Raw genomic sequence first — 18174 nt, 5'->3', positions numbered from 1 at the left:
TGGTCTTGCCATTACCTGGATTTAAGAAACTAGTCCATTGTGTTTGTTCTATCATGTTTTGTGGTTCAACATGAAAGTACTTCTTAATAACATGACTTAAATATTTATGCTCGGTATTGCATCGGTGTGTATATATAAAGGCTATTAAGTAGAGCACAGAGTACATGGATTATAGACATTATTCTATTCTTGGGTAGTTATTAGAGTCAAGGAATTTAACATCCAGGAAGTCTGATTCACTTTAAGTGCATTATGTTAAATATTGATGTCATCACAGTTGATGGTGGTGGTGTAGTGGGCTAAAGCACATAGCTGGTAATCAGAAGGTTGCTGGTTCGATCCCCACAGCCACCACCATTGTGTCCTTGAGTAAGGCACTTAACTCCAGGTTGCTCCGGGGGGATTGTCCCTGTAATAAGTGCACTGTAAGTCACTTTGGATAAAAGCATAAATGCATAAATGTAAATGTAAAGATAATTTATGCGTAATGAGACCTTCTCTCAGTTCTCAAATAATAAACACCATTATATCTGTTTGTAAAGAGATGCAAAGTATGTAAAGGGTTGGGAAGGTTACGTTTAAAAAGTATTCCGCTACAGATTACAGAACACATGCTGTAAACTGTAATTTGTAACATATTCTATTATATTCCTCAAGGTCAGTAATGTAATCTAATTACTTCTAGATTACTTCTAGATTTTCTTAAGTAAGAAAATGCACTTACTTAAATGAAAAAAGTCTACATATCTTATGCAGTTTTGCTACTCAAGTAAATGTATCTTGTTTTAGATATTTTTACAGAAAAACAATGTTAAAATGTTCTGTGTAGAATACAATAAGTAATATAATCATCCCGGCTAACCGATGCATGACTAGAAATAGTATCTTCGTTTACCATAAAGCTAAATGTTCACATGACAATTTACTATTTTTGCTGCTCCAAACTTCAAACCCCCTCAGGCTACGTCTACATTAATCCGGAAACATTTGAAAACGGTGTTTTCGTTTCAAAACGCTCTCCGTCCACACTAGCATTATCAAGCGTACACACACACACTCACACACACACACACACACACATGTAGTGTTTCCATGTTTTATGGGGACTTTCCATAGACATAATGGTTTTTATACTGTACAAACTTTATATTCTATCCCCTAAACCTAACCCTACCCCTAAACCTAACCCTCACAGAAAACTTTCTGCATTTTTACATTTTCAAAAAACATAATTTAGTATGATTTATAAGCTGTTTTCCTCATGGGGACCGACAAAATGTCCCCACAAGGTCAAAAATTTCGGTTTTACTATCCTTATGGGGACATTTGGTCCCCACAAAGTGATAAATACACGCTCACACACACACACACACACACACACACACACACACACACACACACACACTCACACACACACACACATGTTGTGTTTCCATGTTTTATAGGGACTTTCCATAGACATAATGGCTTTTATACTGTACAAACTTTATATTCTATCCCCTAAACCTAACCCTACCCCTAAACCTAACCCTCACAGAAAACTTTCTGCATTTTCACATTTTCAAAAAACATAATTTAGTATGATTTATAAGCTGCTTTCCTCATGGGGACCCGACAAAATGTCCCCACAAGGTCAAAAATTTCAGGTTTTACTATCCTTATGGGGACATTTGGTCCCCACAAAGTGATAAATACACGCTCACTCATACACACCCACACACACTCACACACACACACACACACACTCACCCACACACATACACACACACACACACACTCACACACACACACACACACACACTCACACACTCACCCACACACACTCACACACACACATGTTCAACAATTGTAACAAAAGTTTCATTGTAATTTTCTTGTTGAACTTGCATGTGTAATAATATGAGTTGTCACTGTTGGACATTTCATATCAACTACACATTTTAACACAAATTAAAAACCAAAAACATTAAGTAGAATTACACATTATCAATACAAACAGGAAGTTAGATGACAAAATTCGGAAGAGCAGAGCGCGGAAAAGGGGCGGGTCTGAATAAGGTTAACATATTGATATATAGACTACACTAAAACAAAAAAGTTTAAAAAAGATTTACTGTCTGTGTGATGTGAGCAGTATCCCACTTTATGGTCCATTTAACAGAACCGGTTTAAATTCCTAAATACATATTCAGGGGCATAGATTCTGGGGGGGATGAAGGTAACCCCACCAATAACAATAAAACAAGCAAGCACAACTGGCAAATGGATGAAGGAAAGCAATTGCCAAATGCTTTTTAAAACACAAATTACTGGTTTATTAATTCACATTTGTATTTTCAAATTAATAGATTGATAATTTTTGTAAATGGCATTCTTGGGCTTCCATACGTTCCGCTTATGAACCATTGAAAAATATCTTTCCAAGACATTTTAATAGACAAAAACTCCAGGCAACAAGACTTGAATATTAGGGGCTCTATTTTCGTGCTATGCGCAACGACCGTGCGCTAGGTCTTATCCAATTTTGTGAGAGCGCTAATATTAAGCGCAATTTCCTGCCAGCGCAAAGCGTAAGTGGCCATGTGTGTAAGTGTTTGCGCTATCTGTGGTCGTATGGGCGCAAACTGTGGGTTATTATATGTAAATGAAGAGGCGTGAACCGCAATTTGCTGTTTTCCTGAGAAACAGGTCATTGTGCTAAGACGTTTGGGAAGCATGTCTAATCTCAGCTCAAAGTCTAAACTCAATGTCTACATTTGGAACATCAAAATATGTCCCTGACAATCACCGTAGCCATTTTATGAAGCTAGACGTTATGAGATTTGTGTTAAACTTTCTAGAGGTCATGTCTTATTTTTTCAATTATTATTTGTATTTTTAGGCTATATTTACAATTGTATTTATGATCTAATTTATATTGGCATTTTTCCACCTGTTGTCGTCGAGTGATTTTTAAAAGGGCCAGTGGAAGAAGTTGGAGAGGATAAAATGTTTGGATTTTTATTTTTTTTTACCACTTCATTATTTTGATTATATTTTCATTTCATTTTAAATGTAATTTGAATTTAGAATATTTTTGGTTTATTTACTTTTTTTGTGATTCAATAAATTAGTAAAATTTTTGGTAGAATTGATGTGTGTGCAAAAATCCCTAACCACATCCCTAATCCCTAAACACAGGCTAACCTCTCCCTCTCTCTCTCTCTCTCTCTCTCTACCTCTCTGCCTCTCTCTCTACCTCTCTGCCTCTCTCTCTCTCTCCCTCCCCTCTCTCTCTCTCTCTCCCTCTCTCTCTCTCTCTCTCTCTCTCTCTCCCTCTTTCCCTCTCTCTCTCCCTCCGTGTCTCCGCTCAGCAGTGCAGCACACATCGGCACATCAGTCACACAGACAGGCAGGCAGACAGACAGTAGGCCCTCCCAGCTCCTATCCCAGTTGTACTTTTCTTGACTTGTGTGGAGGTGAATGGTGATGAACAAAAGACTAAGCTACCAGTGCCTCGACTTTACAGCTAATTAGCCAAAAGCCAAATATAAGAACTTGTGTCTTGCTAACATGCATGACTCATGAGCTACTAGCTAATGTAATACAGTTTTTCTCGATTGCTAAGACACATTTCTTGAAAGCTGCTCTCCTTTTCTCTAAACTATGAACACAAAACCCAATTTTCAAGCTACATTCACAAAACCTCAGACTCTTCTTGCAAAACCAAACTTTCACCTCAAAACAGTTCAATCTGTGCTCAAAACTGAACTATGTTGTCAAATCGTGCCCCGAGTCAATCAAAATTAAAAACACTACTGAACAGTCACTAAACACTACGTAGAAAAATAGAAAACACAATGCTCAGGACATGAAGCTGGAGAAATAAATGTTTATTGTTCACTGTAGGCTAAATGCATGTTGCAAAACAAAAAAAACCTGTGCATTTAGCACTTGTACAAAAAGACAAAACAGAAATCTTGTGCATTTACACTTGTAAAAACAAACAGAAATCTTATGCGTTTGCCACTTGTGTACAGTAAGCCCATGTAAAAATAAAGTACAAAAATATACAAATAAGTGCATTACTCAGCCACAGCATCATGTCTCCGTACTGGGTCAGGCCACAGGACTTCATCCACATCACAGGCCACATTTTGTCTGGCCAGGCAACGGGGGAAAAAAACCCTGGCATGCTGTATCCAGGCTTGGCATGCCTCCACACCTATGTCACCACAGGCAAGTCCCATGGCTTGCAGGAGATTTACCCTGGTGTAAGGTTGGCGTTCACACACCTTCCACCGCCATGAGGAGAAGAATTCCTCAATGGGGTTTAGGAAAGGGGAGTACGGTGGAAGGCAAAGATTGATAAAACCTTGGTTCATATTGAACCACTCTCTAACCTGGAGGGCTCTGTGAAAACTCACATTGTCCCAAACAACAACATAGATGGGATGCTCATCCTGCTGCCCTAACAGAGCATCTCGCATGTGATTGAGGGAAATGAGGAGCTGGTGAGTGTTGTAGGGCCCCAGGTTGGCATGATGGTGGACAGCCCCATGATTGCTGATGGCAGCACACAATGTGACATTGCCACCACGCTGCCCAGGAACACCAACAATGGCCCGATGGCCAATCACATTACGGCCTCTCCTTCTCCTTTTGGTGAGATTAAACCCAGCTTCATCCATGTAGATGTATTCATGGGTTCTTTCCATTGCATCCAGTTGAAAAACCCTCAGTAGAAATAGATATAGTTTTGTAAGTGATACGGAAAAAGTGATTTAGGCCACTACAGTAAATCACTACTTAGAGTAATCAACATTGAATGTGTCTGGATATATGCCAACCTGTACATACTGGAATCTCTTTGACTCTGTCTGAGTTGCGATCAAAGGGCACTCTGTATAGCTGTTTCATGCGCAGTCTGTTGCGCTTGAGGACACCATCAACAGTAGAGAGGCTGACACTGTTGATACCCTCAAAATTTACATGGTCCTCAATGATCTTCTGCTGAATTTCACTCAGTTTAATGGCATTGTTCTCACGGACCATATCAACAATTAGGGTCTCTTGGTGTGGGGAGAACATACCTGTCCTCCCACCCCCATGTGGCAGTCTTTCAATTCTACAAAAAGAGAACATGGAGTTATACATAAATATATACATGGAATACTAGGCCTACAAACAGTTAGACCAACCCTCCATTACAATACTACAGTACATTGGTACAGTGATGTACTGAAACATATATTTACTTACAGTATACTGTGGTACAGTATATAGTATGTCATACAGTAATTGCTGTCAACATTTACATACTGTACTATAATGTCAAAAAAAGGTAATTACCTGTTCTCTTCTCTAAATCTTCGGATTATGGTGGACACAGTGAATCTACTGATGTTTGGTTGTACCCTTTGTCCAGCCTCCCTCATGCTCATACCATGGACAAGAACATGGTCAATCACAGTAGCTCTGATTTCATCAGATATTACTGTTCTTTGTCTTCGCTGACCACCTCGACCACCTCGACCTCCTCTCACACGAACTCTTCCTCTCAGATTTCTATCCATTGTAGGGCCTCACAAACCAGTGCTCTCTGAACTGGCTTACTGTATATGTTCCCTCACATCATTAGCCAAAAGTGTGATCAATTTTGAGTTGTTGTGTTCAAGTGGTGACACATGTGCTTTAATTGTGTTAGACTTTTGTCACCTGTGCTCACCATTATGCAGCACGGGTGCATCACAATGAAAATGTGTTGGCAATTTGTGTCTAAACAGGTGAAAAGTGCTTATGGTTTTGCCAAAAGAGTGATTGATTCAATCAGTGGGTTCAGGCAACTGAGCATTTGGTTCAGACAATAGGGTTTAGTGTTTTAGCAATTGAGAAAAACTGTAAGTTATCTACAGTTTAGCTAAGGCAGTATATCATGGCCATGCAGGCTAATGTACTGTATTTAATGGAGACACTACAGGTGAATACAGTAAAATTTGTGCCTAATAACGTCATCACAATCGCCACATTGATATGCAAATTAGCCGATAACTAATTAAAATATGCTAATTGGCATACATTGAAGTGCTATGTATTCCAATTACAACAAAAGTATTAATAAATATGTATTGCCTTGTGCAAAATATACAAATTATTAGTGAAACTATGTCCCTGTGTGAACTGATTATTTTCTAGAAATCTGTTGAGTATGAAACAATTGCGTGAGTGTGAGGGAATTAGAATAAATTGGTAAGGAAGTCGGAGTTGTGTTAATATATTTAACAATGAGTTTAAAAAAATTACATTTTGCCCCCCAAAATGTCTGTGCACATCCCTGATGGAAAAGATGTGTTTTTAGCCATTCTTTGAAGACAGAGAGTGAGTCAGCTTCCCAAATGCAGTTGGCAGGGGCGAAAATTTCATCAAAATGTTGGGGGGGACAATAAACATAACAATTCTCAAGAGAAATTTTTGAAGGGGACACCAAGTTTTTTTTTGTTGTTGCCCCTTTTGCATTTGTATTATTTTATTTCTTAAACAATTATTTTAAGAATATATCATTATATTATTTACAATACACATATTTTAATGATATTTTAGGGGGGGACAACCCTCAGATAGGGGGGGTCCTGACCCCCCCGATTTCCGCCTATGGCAGTTGGGAAGGTCATTCCACCAATGTGGTATGATGAAACCGAAAGTCCGGGATAGTGTTTTGGTTCCTATTTGTGTTGGTACAACAAGGCGACGTTTCTTAACCGACCGCAGGCTTCTAGTGGGTGCGTGAGCTCTGCAGAAATTATTTTAGGTATGCTGGAGCAGACCCAGGGACTGTTCTGTATGCAGCATCAGAGCCTTGAATTTGATACATCTATCAACCGGCAGCCAGTGGAGAGAGACAAAGAGTGGTGTAACATGCTCAGTACAAGTTATGATATTTATAATGTTTAAATTCAACTGATAATAATTTGAATAGGCTTGTTAAAAATAATAAAGACAATTTGTATTGTTACACACTGCTGTGGGCCTAAAACTGTGAGTAAATGTTGTGCTCAATGATGTCATGCAATGGCAGTTTATGGTGACCACCTCTTCAAGCTTCAAAAGAACACAAAAGTATAATTCAGAAGTCTAATCAATTATTCATGAGACTCATGATTGATATGAAAGTGTACGATAAGATTTGGTAAGAAACAAAATGAAATCGAATGTCTTATTTAGTGTAAATGTTCACTGACCGTTGATCTCCTGTGTGTGTGTGTTCATGATAGAGCACGCGAGCAACGGTTCACGCAGCCCCCTCGTGACATTGGGGCATTCAAGCGAAAACACATTTTGTTTATCTAAAAACAGGTCCTCCACAGCAATAGTGACAACAGAACACAACACAACACAACTGCACACAAAACAGAGAACACAACTTACTAAACATGTCTGAAAAGTTTGTAGTCAAAGAATTGATGCACTTCTATGCCCAGCCTTATTTATTTATTTTTTTATGTTTTCGGCAATGCTCTCTGGGGCGGCACAACAGGGTACCTGATCGATCGCCCCTGCAAAGAGCTTGCAAGATCGTGATGGGAGAAAGGTGCCCCGAATTGTGCCACCCCGCCCCTGGCTCGCGATGGGTGAAAGGTGAATAAATGGCGCTAAATCGCAACCTGACAGGCTACTCAGCCTAAAAGGCTCTAAATGATTAGGATTATGGATGTTCATAATGTATTCTTACATTCTGAACAAACATAAGATAACCATAATCAATAGTACAGGTACAACATTACACAAGATTGACTTAGTGTCTTGAGAAAATAAGTATCAACCATGTGATTGCTGGGCAAGGAGGGGAGGGTTAAATTTGAAATGAGGAATTATGTTTAATAGCACCAGCAGAAATCTTCATTTTCTTTATTTATTGACTCTATAATTTAATTGTGCAATTTAAGTTCTGTATATATTATGTGCATGTTAAGATAATTTGCCATAACTATATATATATATATGTATATATATATATATATATATATATATATATATATATATATATATATATATATATAGTTAATTCATTTCTATATTCATTGTCTAGTTATTTCCAAAAATTAAATTTCTCTCATCATTTACTCTCATTCCAGAAACATGACTTTCTTTCTTTTGCAGAATGAGAAATAGATCGATTCACTCTAAATCTCCACGTACACTTTCAGATCTGAAAGTGAAACTAAACAGTGACTTTAAGATGTGAAAGTGGAGATATAGAGTAAAAACAAAATACTTAAATATGTGTCAGTTTCTCACCCACACCTATCATGTCGCTTCAGAAGACATGGATTAAACCACTGGAGTCTTATGGATTACGTTTATGCTGCCTTTATGTGATTTTTGGAGCTTCAAAGTTCTAGCCAACATTCATTGTATGGACCTACAAGGCTGAGATATTTTTCTAAAAATTGTAATTTGTGTTCAGCAGAAGAAAAGGGGTTGGAAAGTTGATGGTCCACGTCGGATCTAGACTAAGGCACCAAATAATCCAGAACCGCACACATTCATTCATTCTCACACAACTTCCAAATTGTTCATTCCAGCCTGAAATAGCCTTAAAATGTATTTCTTTTTGAAGAATGAAATAAGAGCACTCAATCATATTAACTATATAAGAGCGCATGGCGGATGCGAAAGCATCATTTCTAGAAGCCCCGTTGTAATGATGATGAGTTCCTTGTTAACCAGCAGTCCCCTCGGGGGCCACAGGACCCTCCTCCCGCTGCCTTTCATTGGGTACAGGCTTTAATGTTAGTCATTGACCAGAATCTGTGGCTTTCAGTTGTGAGAAGTCAACTAGTCCGCATTCAAGGCTACAATAGCGCGTAAAAGTGATTTGGCGAATAAGGGCCATCTTAGTTGCGTATCACAACTGTTATAAATAGGTATCTTTGTAGTGCGACAGGACATTGATTCGGCTTTTATTTCCTCTGGAGAAACGTTGTGACTCGGATGCATCCTGTGCGCGCCGGTACAGACGGTGAGCTCTTGGCTGTTGTGCGCTCCGACAACCCGAACGCGCTGGGGAAAACCAAACAACAAGAGATTTTATGGTGACCATGAGATAGATTATCGACATTCACCCGCTTAAGATAGACACAAAGCACTTTTACGCATTGTTGCCTAAGGACAGAGGGTGATGTGGAACTTTAAACCTCATCCACAGGGACGCAAGTAGTGTCCGGGATAACGGTACGCGTGTGCGGTGAACTTTAAGGGCGCTCGAATGATGCCGTCCTGTCCTGGGTCGAGGAGAGACCGGGGTTTGACATCTGTGTGCGGGACACTGCGGTTTGTCCATTAAATTTGAGAGCTAAGTTGGAGCGATGGCTTCGGAGGTTGTATGTGGACTGATCTTCAGAGTGTTACTGCCGGTGTGTCTGGCGGCAGGTAAATATCTTTAACCTTTACTTAACTGGTCAATCTAATTTGGTTTTCGGCCTCCATCGCGGAGCAGGTGACAATTATTTTGTCAATAGCTGTTCAATATGGAGAAGAACAAGTCAGATGGGTCAAATAATTGGTCAAATTGTCTAAAGAAGGCGCAAGTTTACAGGGTTGAGGACAAAATTACCAGGACGCACCGCCCAATGTAGGTGACTCAGTTGTAGTACACTTGCAGTCCAAAAAATATCTAAACTCTTAATATGTTAGTCAAGTCAGATATCAAACAAATTGATTATATTAATATTTTATATATATATAGCTAGAAATGTGTATGTTATTATAATATACTACTACCATGACAGTATAAAAAAGTATGCTACATTCAATAATATATAATAAAGTATATAAATGTTGAATTTTTTGTATTTTTAACAGTTAAAAGACTGTAAAAATGCTACAGAAGTTAACTGATTAATGAGTATTAACTGTAAAATATACAGTAACATTTTTAAATATATTTTAAAAGACAATACAGTAGTTTTTTCAATAAAATGCTGTAAAAAATCAGTTTTATTAAGATGTAAAAAGTATGATTTTCCTTTATAATTAGTGGTAAAAATGTACATTGTTTAACAAGAGTGTACATGTACTTTTTACGGTAAATTATTGTTAACATTACGGTAAAAACAATAATCGGGCGTTCCCAGAATTTCCTGCATGATTCAATACATTTAATGATATTTTATGGGAATAAATTTACATTGTTTAACAAGAGAGTACGTGTACTTTTTACGGCAAATTATTGTTAAAATTACGGTAAAAACAATAATCGGGCGTTCCCAGAATTCCCTGCATGACTCATTACATTTAATTATATTTAATGGTAATAAATGTACATTGTTTAACAAAAGAGTACATGTACTTTTTACGGTAAATTATTTTTAAAATTACGGTAAAAACAATAACCGGGCGTTCACAGAATTCCCTGCGTTACTCATTACATTTAATTATATTTTATGGGAATATCAGTTGTGTACTTTGGGGTGTTCTGTGTTATATCTGATGTAGTTTAGTAACTGTTTACTGCATTATTTGTGTTACCCTGATGGTGTTTAGTGTTTGAGTGACACTGAATCTCTACATGTTTATTGATCATTGCTCCTGGAAGAGCCACTATTAACTTCATTTCATCATGAGCTCGTCTGTACTTTTTTACGGTGATGAACAATACATTATAAAGTAAAAGCAGATTTTTACAGTTTAAAAAGGTTAATATCAAGTGTATGATGTTATTTTACTGTAAATTTAACAGAATTTATTTTTCTACAGAGCCATCGTGTTCATGTAAATTACAACAGTTTTAAACTGTAAAATTGACAGGTTGTTCTATAAAGTTGTTTACATTTTTATTGTATTTTTTACATAATTATTCTGGCAAACACAGCTGCCAGTGTAGGTTACATTTACATTTATGCATTTGGCAGACACTTTTATCCAAAGTCACTTACAGTGCACTTATTACAGGCACAATCCCCCCGGAGCAACCTGGAGTTAAGTGCCTTGCTCAAGGACACAATGGTGGTGACTGTGGGGCTCGAACCAGCAACCTTCTGATTACCAGTTATGTGATTTAGCCCACTACGCCACCACTACTCCGGTACAAAAATGTACCACCCCAAAGACGGCCGTTATATCTTAAAATATATACCTTTTTTATCTGAGAGCATAAAGGTTAAGTTGTCACATGGGGAACTTATTGACACTGATTTGAAAAGAATACTATTAGGACATTTTCCACAGCGCCTGTAAAGTGAATTGTACAGCTATTTAATAGCTTTTCAGCTAAATGTATTTATTTTCATATTAATATGAAACAGCAAAATGGGTAAAGGCAACACAGGAGATGAAATAGTTGTTTTGGCCAACAGAAATGGTCATTAATTATTTGTTTAAGAATACAACATATAGTCTAAAACACATGTGAAAACTGTACCAGAGCTGACATTATAAAACTAGACTTAAATGCGACCTTTATTGCAGTATAGAGTAAACAACTAGTGGTTTTATTGTGTTCATTGTTTATTCAACAGCCATCACACAAATATGATGATTTTGTTATTTTATTTTGGAGGAAAGAATTCTTAAAATATAAGTGTTTGAAGCGTACATTGATAACCACTATTAGAGAAAACAAGCATGCTTTGACATTTTACTCAACAGCTTACAGATACTGGGATACGTCGCGCTTGTGACAACTTCCCCATTTGACATATAGCCCCAGTTTCACCTATTTGCAATTCCAAAATTATTTAAAAAATCAATCGATTAGAAATTATTTGGTAAATTGTTATGATAATACATTACTTCCGGTTGTAACAGGCTAAATGTATAAATATGTGGTTAATAACTTTCATTCATTTTGGTTTTAAGAGAGTAATGCAGATTGTGTCAGACACCTCTATGCGACTTATTAATGTGAATGTCAATGCAAAACATGAATCTGTCCGATTGGACCTCCTGTAAATGTAACTCCCTTTGTAGTCATTATGGCTGTTTAATGGCACTATTGGGTGTATTTGATGTGAATTGTTTGAGTCGATGTCACACGTTATTGACAGAGTAATACACCAAAACGCCTCAGAGTGTTTTAAAAAAGACATTTAACCCCACTGACATTTACATAAAACATACGTCATTTTTATTGTCTACTGAATAGCTTTTCATTTACTCAGAGGCCATATTTCAACACGTGTGCACACTTTTTGGGATAAACCCATTATTTTATGTCCCGTAACCCTGGGTTTTAAATCATTCCACCTCTATCGGTTTTAATGTGCTTGACAAACATGACCTGACATTATGATTATTCTTTATACATGTATATATATATATATATATATTGATATTGATATACATTTAGAAAAATAAACTATAGAAATATTTAATAATATTGTTTTTATTTATTATTAATTATTGTAATAAAACGTAATCAAAATTTAAATATCACACATATTTATTTATTATTAAACATTCAATCATATTTAACAATATTAATTAGATTAATAGTATAAATAATGTGAAACTTGCTAAATATATGTAAATATAACAAGATAAAAATGCAATGTTTGTAGTGTCATTCGTGAGATCGGAATAAATTATAATAGAAGGAACATTTCAAAGTTTGTCTGTTCTTCGCTGGATGACTGCTAAAATTATTGTTGCACTTTGCTGCTTGAAAAATCCATTTTCCAATATTGCACAGCCATTGTTAGCACTTACCGCTGCTTTTACCAACATGAAATTAATTTAGATGCAGGTTTACAGTCTGTGTTTAAGGGTTTTAATTGGCCCTGTGGTTTCCCACAGTTCACAGTTTCCCCTGATTTATATTTGATAAACATCTAGAAATTCTCACACATGTAAATTGCAAATGCAACCCTCTTTCTGTCTGTCTCTGTAAGTAGGATGCTTCCTATAGGTAGATCAGATCCACTATATAAGATGGTAATGTATCTCTTGACAGCCTAAGTCCTTTCGGTTTTTCCTCCATGCGCATTTGCCGCGCTGTGGAGCATCTCCATTAATCGGTGGAAAGTCGTTTTAACCGCATGAATTAATAATGTGGCATCGGAGAGAGTAGAATTGGCTGCCCATTATCGTAAACACACCTTTAATATTTGATGATTTTATTTTTTCGGTTGAAGTAGTACTGAGCAAAGGTCATGCACTGAAAAAAAGAACAGAGTGTTGACAGGAACACTAAATGATGAGAGGAAAATTCAGTTCATGTCTGCACATCGGCACAGTGGATGGGTCCTAATAGTTCTGTTTCCAGAAATAATGTGTTATTTGAGTGACTTGTACCATTTGAATTTGTGTTGTTCATCTTCTGAGCGGTGTTTCTAGAGACTGCGCTTTTGAAAAGAACGTTTTTTTGCTGACATGTCTTTGGAAATTGGGGTTTTGGAGAGAGGCCATGTGGTTGAAAGGGCCATCTAATTTAGTGTAGCTCACGCGAGAAATCGGACCGGGATCTGACATAGAAACTGGCCCAAATATTGTTGAGCTGGGGTGGGGGGGGTGATATGCTCTTTTCTGCATAACGCGGCGGCTCATTTTAGATTATTTATATATTCCCTTACTTTACTTTTTTAAATGAAAAATTATTTTAATTACAGTAATTAATTACTAAGTAATGTATTACATCCAACACTGACAAACACACACACAGACACACACACACACATGCATACAACACGCACACACACATAAAACACACACACACACACACACACACACACACGCATACAACACACACACGCATACAACACACACACACACACACACACACATACATACATACAACACACACACGCATACAACACACACACACATGCATACAACACACACACATGCATACAACACACACACACACACACACACACACACACACACACACGCATAAAACACACACACACGCATACAACACACACACACACACACACACACATACAACACACACACACATGCATACAACACACACACGCATACAACACACACGCATACAACACACACACACAAACACACACACACGCATACAACACACACACACACAAACACACACACGCACGCATACAACACACACACACACAAACACACACACGCGCATACAACACACACACACACACACACACACACATACATACAACACACACACACGCATACAACACACACACACATGCATACAACACACACACATGCATACAACACACACACACACACACACACACACACACACACGCATAACACACACACACACACATACACACATACACACACACACACACGCATACAACACACACACACATACACACACACACGCATACAACACACACACACAAACACACACACACGCATACAACACACACACACACACACACACGCACGCATACAACACACACAAACGCACACGCATACAACACACACGCACGCCTACAACACACACACACACACAAACGCACACGCATACAACACACACAGAAACGCACACGCATACAACACACACACACACGCATACAACACACACACACACACACACACAAAGTATGTTTCAGGAAGTAATAAGGAAAAAGTGACAAAAAACAGTTGATTATATTTGTGTGTGTCTGTGGGAATGTCATACACTAATACTCACTGCAGTTTGGCCAGATTTATTAACAATCTCAGTGGTCCGGTCATAATTTAATATGAAGAACGTGTACCATATAGCCAAAGAACAATTTCAAGAACCTTATACAGCACTTGATAACAAGAGGATTCTTTGATGAACTTAAGAACCTCTAAATTAATTAACATTGTCACTTTAAGTTAAAATGAATTCAAATTTCTTAATACATGTTCCTGGTATTATGTTGAACGTTGATAAAAAATACAGTATTTGCATCCTGTTGTAATTAGCAGCTGCCACATAATGTGGCTATTTAAACCCAAATTATTATTAATAATTAGAATAACGATATTAAAAAATTATAATATTATTACCAATGTTATATTATTATTATTAATATTATATTAATAATAATTATAATAACGATAATACAAAATAATAATATTATTACCAATGTTATATTGTTATTATTAATATTATATTAATAATAATTAGAATAACGATATTAAAAATTATAATATTATTACCAATGTTATATTATTATTATTAATATTATATTAATAATAATTAGAATAACGATATAAAAAAATTATAATATTATTACCAATGTTATATTATTATTATTATATTAATAATAATTAGAATAACGATATTAAAAATTCTAATATTATTATTATTTATTATTAGTATTATTAGCATTAATATTATAATTTTTTCATTCATGAAAAAATTTAATTGATACTTTATACAGAAAACTGACATGAACCCGCCCAAAATCTGATGCTGTGTCAAGTCACTTAAGGTTCAGGTCGGACAGCAGACTCTGCACCAATCTGGTGTGGCATGCCCACTTTTCACGATCCAATCCGTTCCTGATGGATAAAATCAAATCCCACCCTACATTTCTTGATGAATATCCTAGTTAAGACTCCAGACGTTATTAATTATTGTTGGGTTAATAAAACATCTGCTCAACAAACATTACGCTGTTTTAACATCAAGAAAAGTGACAAAAGCCCTAAAGTCAAATAAGCAATTTGACTGTCCTAAACTGTTGTACTTTAAACCGCAAAGCTGAACTTCACCTGTTTCTAGACCGCATTAGTCTAAGCACGGCTGTAGTGGCTTTCAGTTTTTTAGAAACATAGATAATTCCTGAGATGGATGATCATGTGAGTGGTCAGTTTGGTTTAGCCTCTACTTAGTCTCTAAAGGAAACGGGTAAATTGAAGCTTTGTGAAGGAATGATGTAGCCACATTTGTATTATCATCTCAAGTTAACTGTCCATGTCAGAAGCATGATTTTACATGGAAAACATCTGATAGATAATCCCTAATTACATATATATTAACCAAAAAGGAACCAAAATCTAACAGTGTCTACAGTTACAATATTTTATCTGTTCTCTATTGTGCCTGTTGGAAATATTTGAGTGTTTTTTGTTTTATTTTGGCAAATAATAATGTAAAGTCGATTTAAGTTTGAAATAACTTCATTGTATTCAACTCTTTAGTCAGGAATTTTCCAGAGTGTTTCAGTTTGTAATTTCTCCTCAGGCGACTCCTGGATAACTCTGGGCTTTTCCGCTGTATTTGCTCTGCCTGCTGGTTTTATTACCAGGATAACTGTCAGTGCTGTAATCTATAAGACTGAGTTTAATGACTTCCATCACTGTGTTTAGTGGTCTTACGGTTATCTCTCTCGCACAAGTGTGTCTGCTTACCGCCTGAACCAATGTCAGAGCTGCTTTTCTTTCAGTGTGTTTTATTAACAGACTCCAAATGATTTCACCTCTGTTTCACATAGTTCAGGAATCTTTCAATATATGCTGTGCATACACACATAGATGATGGTGTTCTAGAAACTTAAAAAGATGATCTTTTTCAATCAATAGAACTTGAAAAGGGTATTTTATAGGATTATAATAACTTTAAATGAACTCACGAGAACGTTTAAAGGGATAGTTCACCCAAAAATGAAAAATCTCTCATTATTTACTCACCCTCATGCCATCCCAGATGTATGACTTTATTTTTTCTGCAGAACTGCTCTGTAGGTCCATACAATGCAAGTGTGACCAGAACCCTAAAAGCTCCAAAAAGTAATCAAGTCAACATAAAAGTAATCCATAAGACTACAATGGTTTAATCCATGTCTTCTGAAGCGATCCAATCGATTTTGGGTGAGTGAAAAAGGAGTTATGTACAGTGAAAAAGGAGTTATATTTTGGTCTGTTCTGATCAAAAAACAACTTGGTCACTTCAGAAGACATGATTAAACCATTGGAGTCTTATGGATTACTTTTATACTGCCTTTATGTGCTTTTTGGAGCATTTGTAGTTCTATTCACCATTCACTTGCATTGTATGGACCTACAGAGCTGAGATAGTCTTCTTAAAATCATTGTGTTCTGCAGAAGAAAGAAAGTCAAACACTCTGGATTCTCTTATGGAATCATAAGGACTTTATAAGTTTCAATTATGACATCATAAGAACTTCAAAAGATTCTCTTATTGGATCAGACTCTTAAAACCCTTTTTGGAACTTTTCTTTTTAGGAGTGTGTAACAGACATGAAAACAGGAACAGATCTATAGACTATTCATGACACCTTGTAAAGACGTTTGTACCCTGTAATTTTGGTTTCTGGTTTAATCCCTCTGGAAGAGCTGTGATCTCAGTAACCTCAAATACTTCTTGAGCAACTCACAGATCCTAAATCACTATGCTAGCATCACACTAACTATAGAGCTACTTTCTAACTAGAGTTAAGAGCATTTATAATTAGCCAAAACAAGAATTATATGTGAACTTATTGTGGTTACTGTTGAATGATGTGTTGTAAGATCTGACTGCACTGTACTGCTGTATTAGTTTTGTTATCAATGGCAAATAATGAGGGTTTTCTTTTGACATCTTAAGACAATGGGATATCATTATTATTAGGTTCAGGGCAAGTGAGGTCTTCTGCAGGGCTCTGTGTTTGGTGCTGAACTTTCTACCCCTTGAATAAACCACACATGGAACAGATAGAATAAACAGGTCAAGAATCATCTGCTACATCATACTAACCCCTAGTATAACGTCTCAGCATGTAACTCTTCCCACATCGTTTGTGCTATAGACGTGAATGATTCCTTAAATCGCATAGTTTGCAGAGCAATAAAACTATTCTGAACACCTTAGCAACCACTTAGCAATGTCCTGGCAACCACCCACACAACATCCTAGTCCCCAGCAGTGTGGCCGTGAGTTTTGCACAATCACCATTTTTACAACTACAGTAACAGAATAATGGGGTGTTCAAGATTATTATCTTTGGTGTTTGTCCATCCATCCATCTTCAACCGCTTATCCGAAGTCGGGTCGCGGGGGCAGCAGCTCCAGCAGGGGGCCCCAAACTTCCCTATCCCGAGCCACATTAACCATCTCTGACTGTGGGACCCCGAGGCGTTCCCAGGCCAGTGTGGAGATGTGATCTCTCCACCTAGTCCTGGGTCTTCCCAGAGGCCTCCTCCCAGCTGGACGTGCCTGAAACACCTCCCTAGGGAGGCGCCCAGGGGGCATCCTTACCAGATGCCCAAACCACCTCAACTGGCTCC

At 37.1% G+C, this 18174-nt stretch overlaps 1 protein-coding gene across 1 annotated transcript in view; it reads left to right on the top strand.

Annotated features, from left to right (window-relative positions):
• Positions 1-9344: 9344 nt before the first annotated feature.
• LOC127649370 (piezo-type mechanosensitive ion channel component 2) overlaps positions 9345-18174 on the top strand; it is a 129887-nt gene continuing 121057 nt past the window's right edge. Inside the window, 1 exon segment of the mRNA XM_052134428.1 lies at positions 9345-9408. Coding sequence (XP_051990388.1) covers positions 9345-9408 — 64 coding nt within the window.

The sequence above is a fragment of the Xyrauchen texanus genome, chromosome 9 (assembly GCF_025860055.1).
Source record: "Xyrauchen texanus isolate HMW12.3.18 chromosome 9, RBS_HiC_50CHRs, whole genome shotgun sequence".
Classification (NCBI taxonomy): Eukaryota; Metazoa; Chordata; class Actinopteri; order Cypriniformes; family Catostomidae; genus Xyrauchen; species Xyrauchen texanus.
This window is presented reverse-complemented; position numbering and strand designations above follow the sequence as displayed.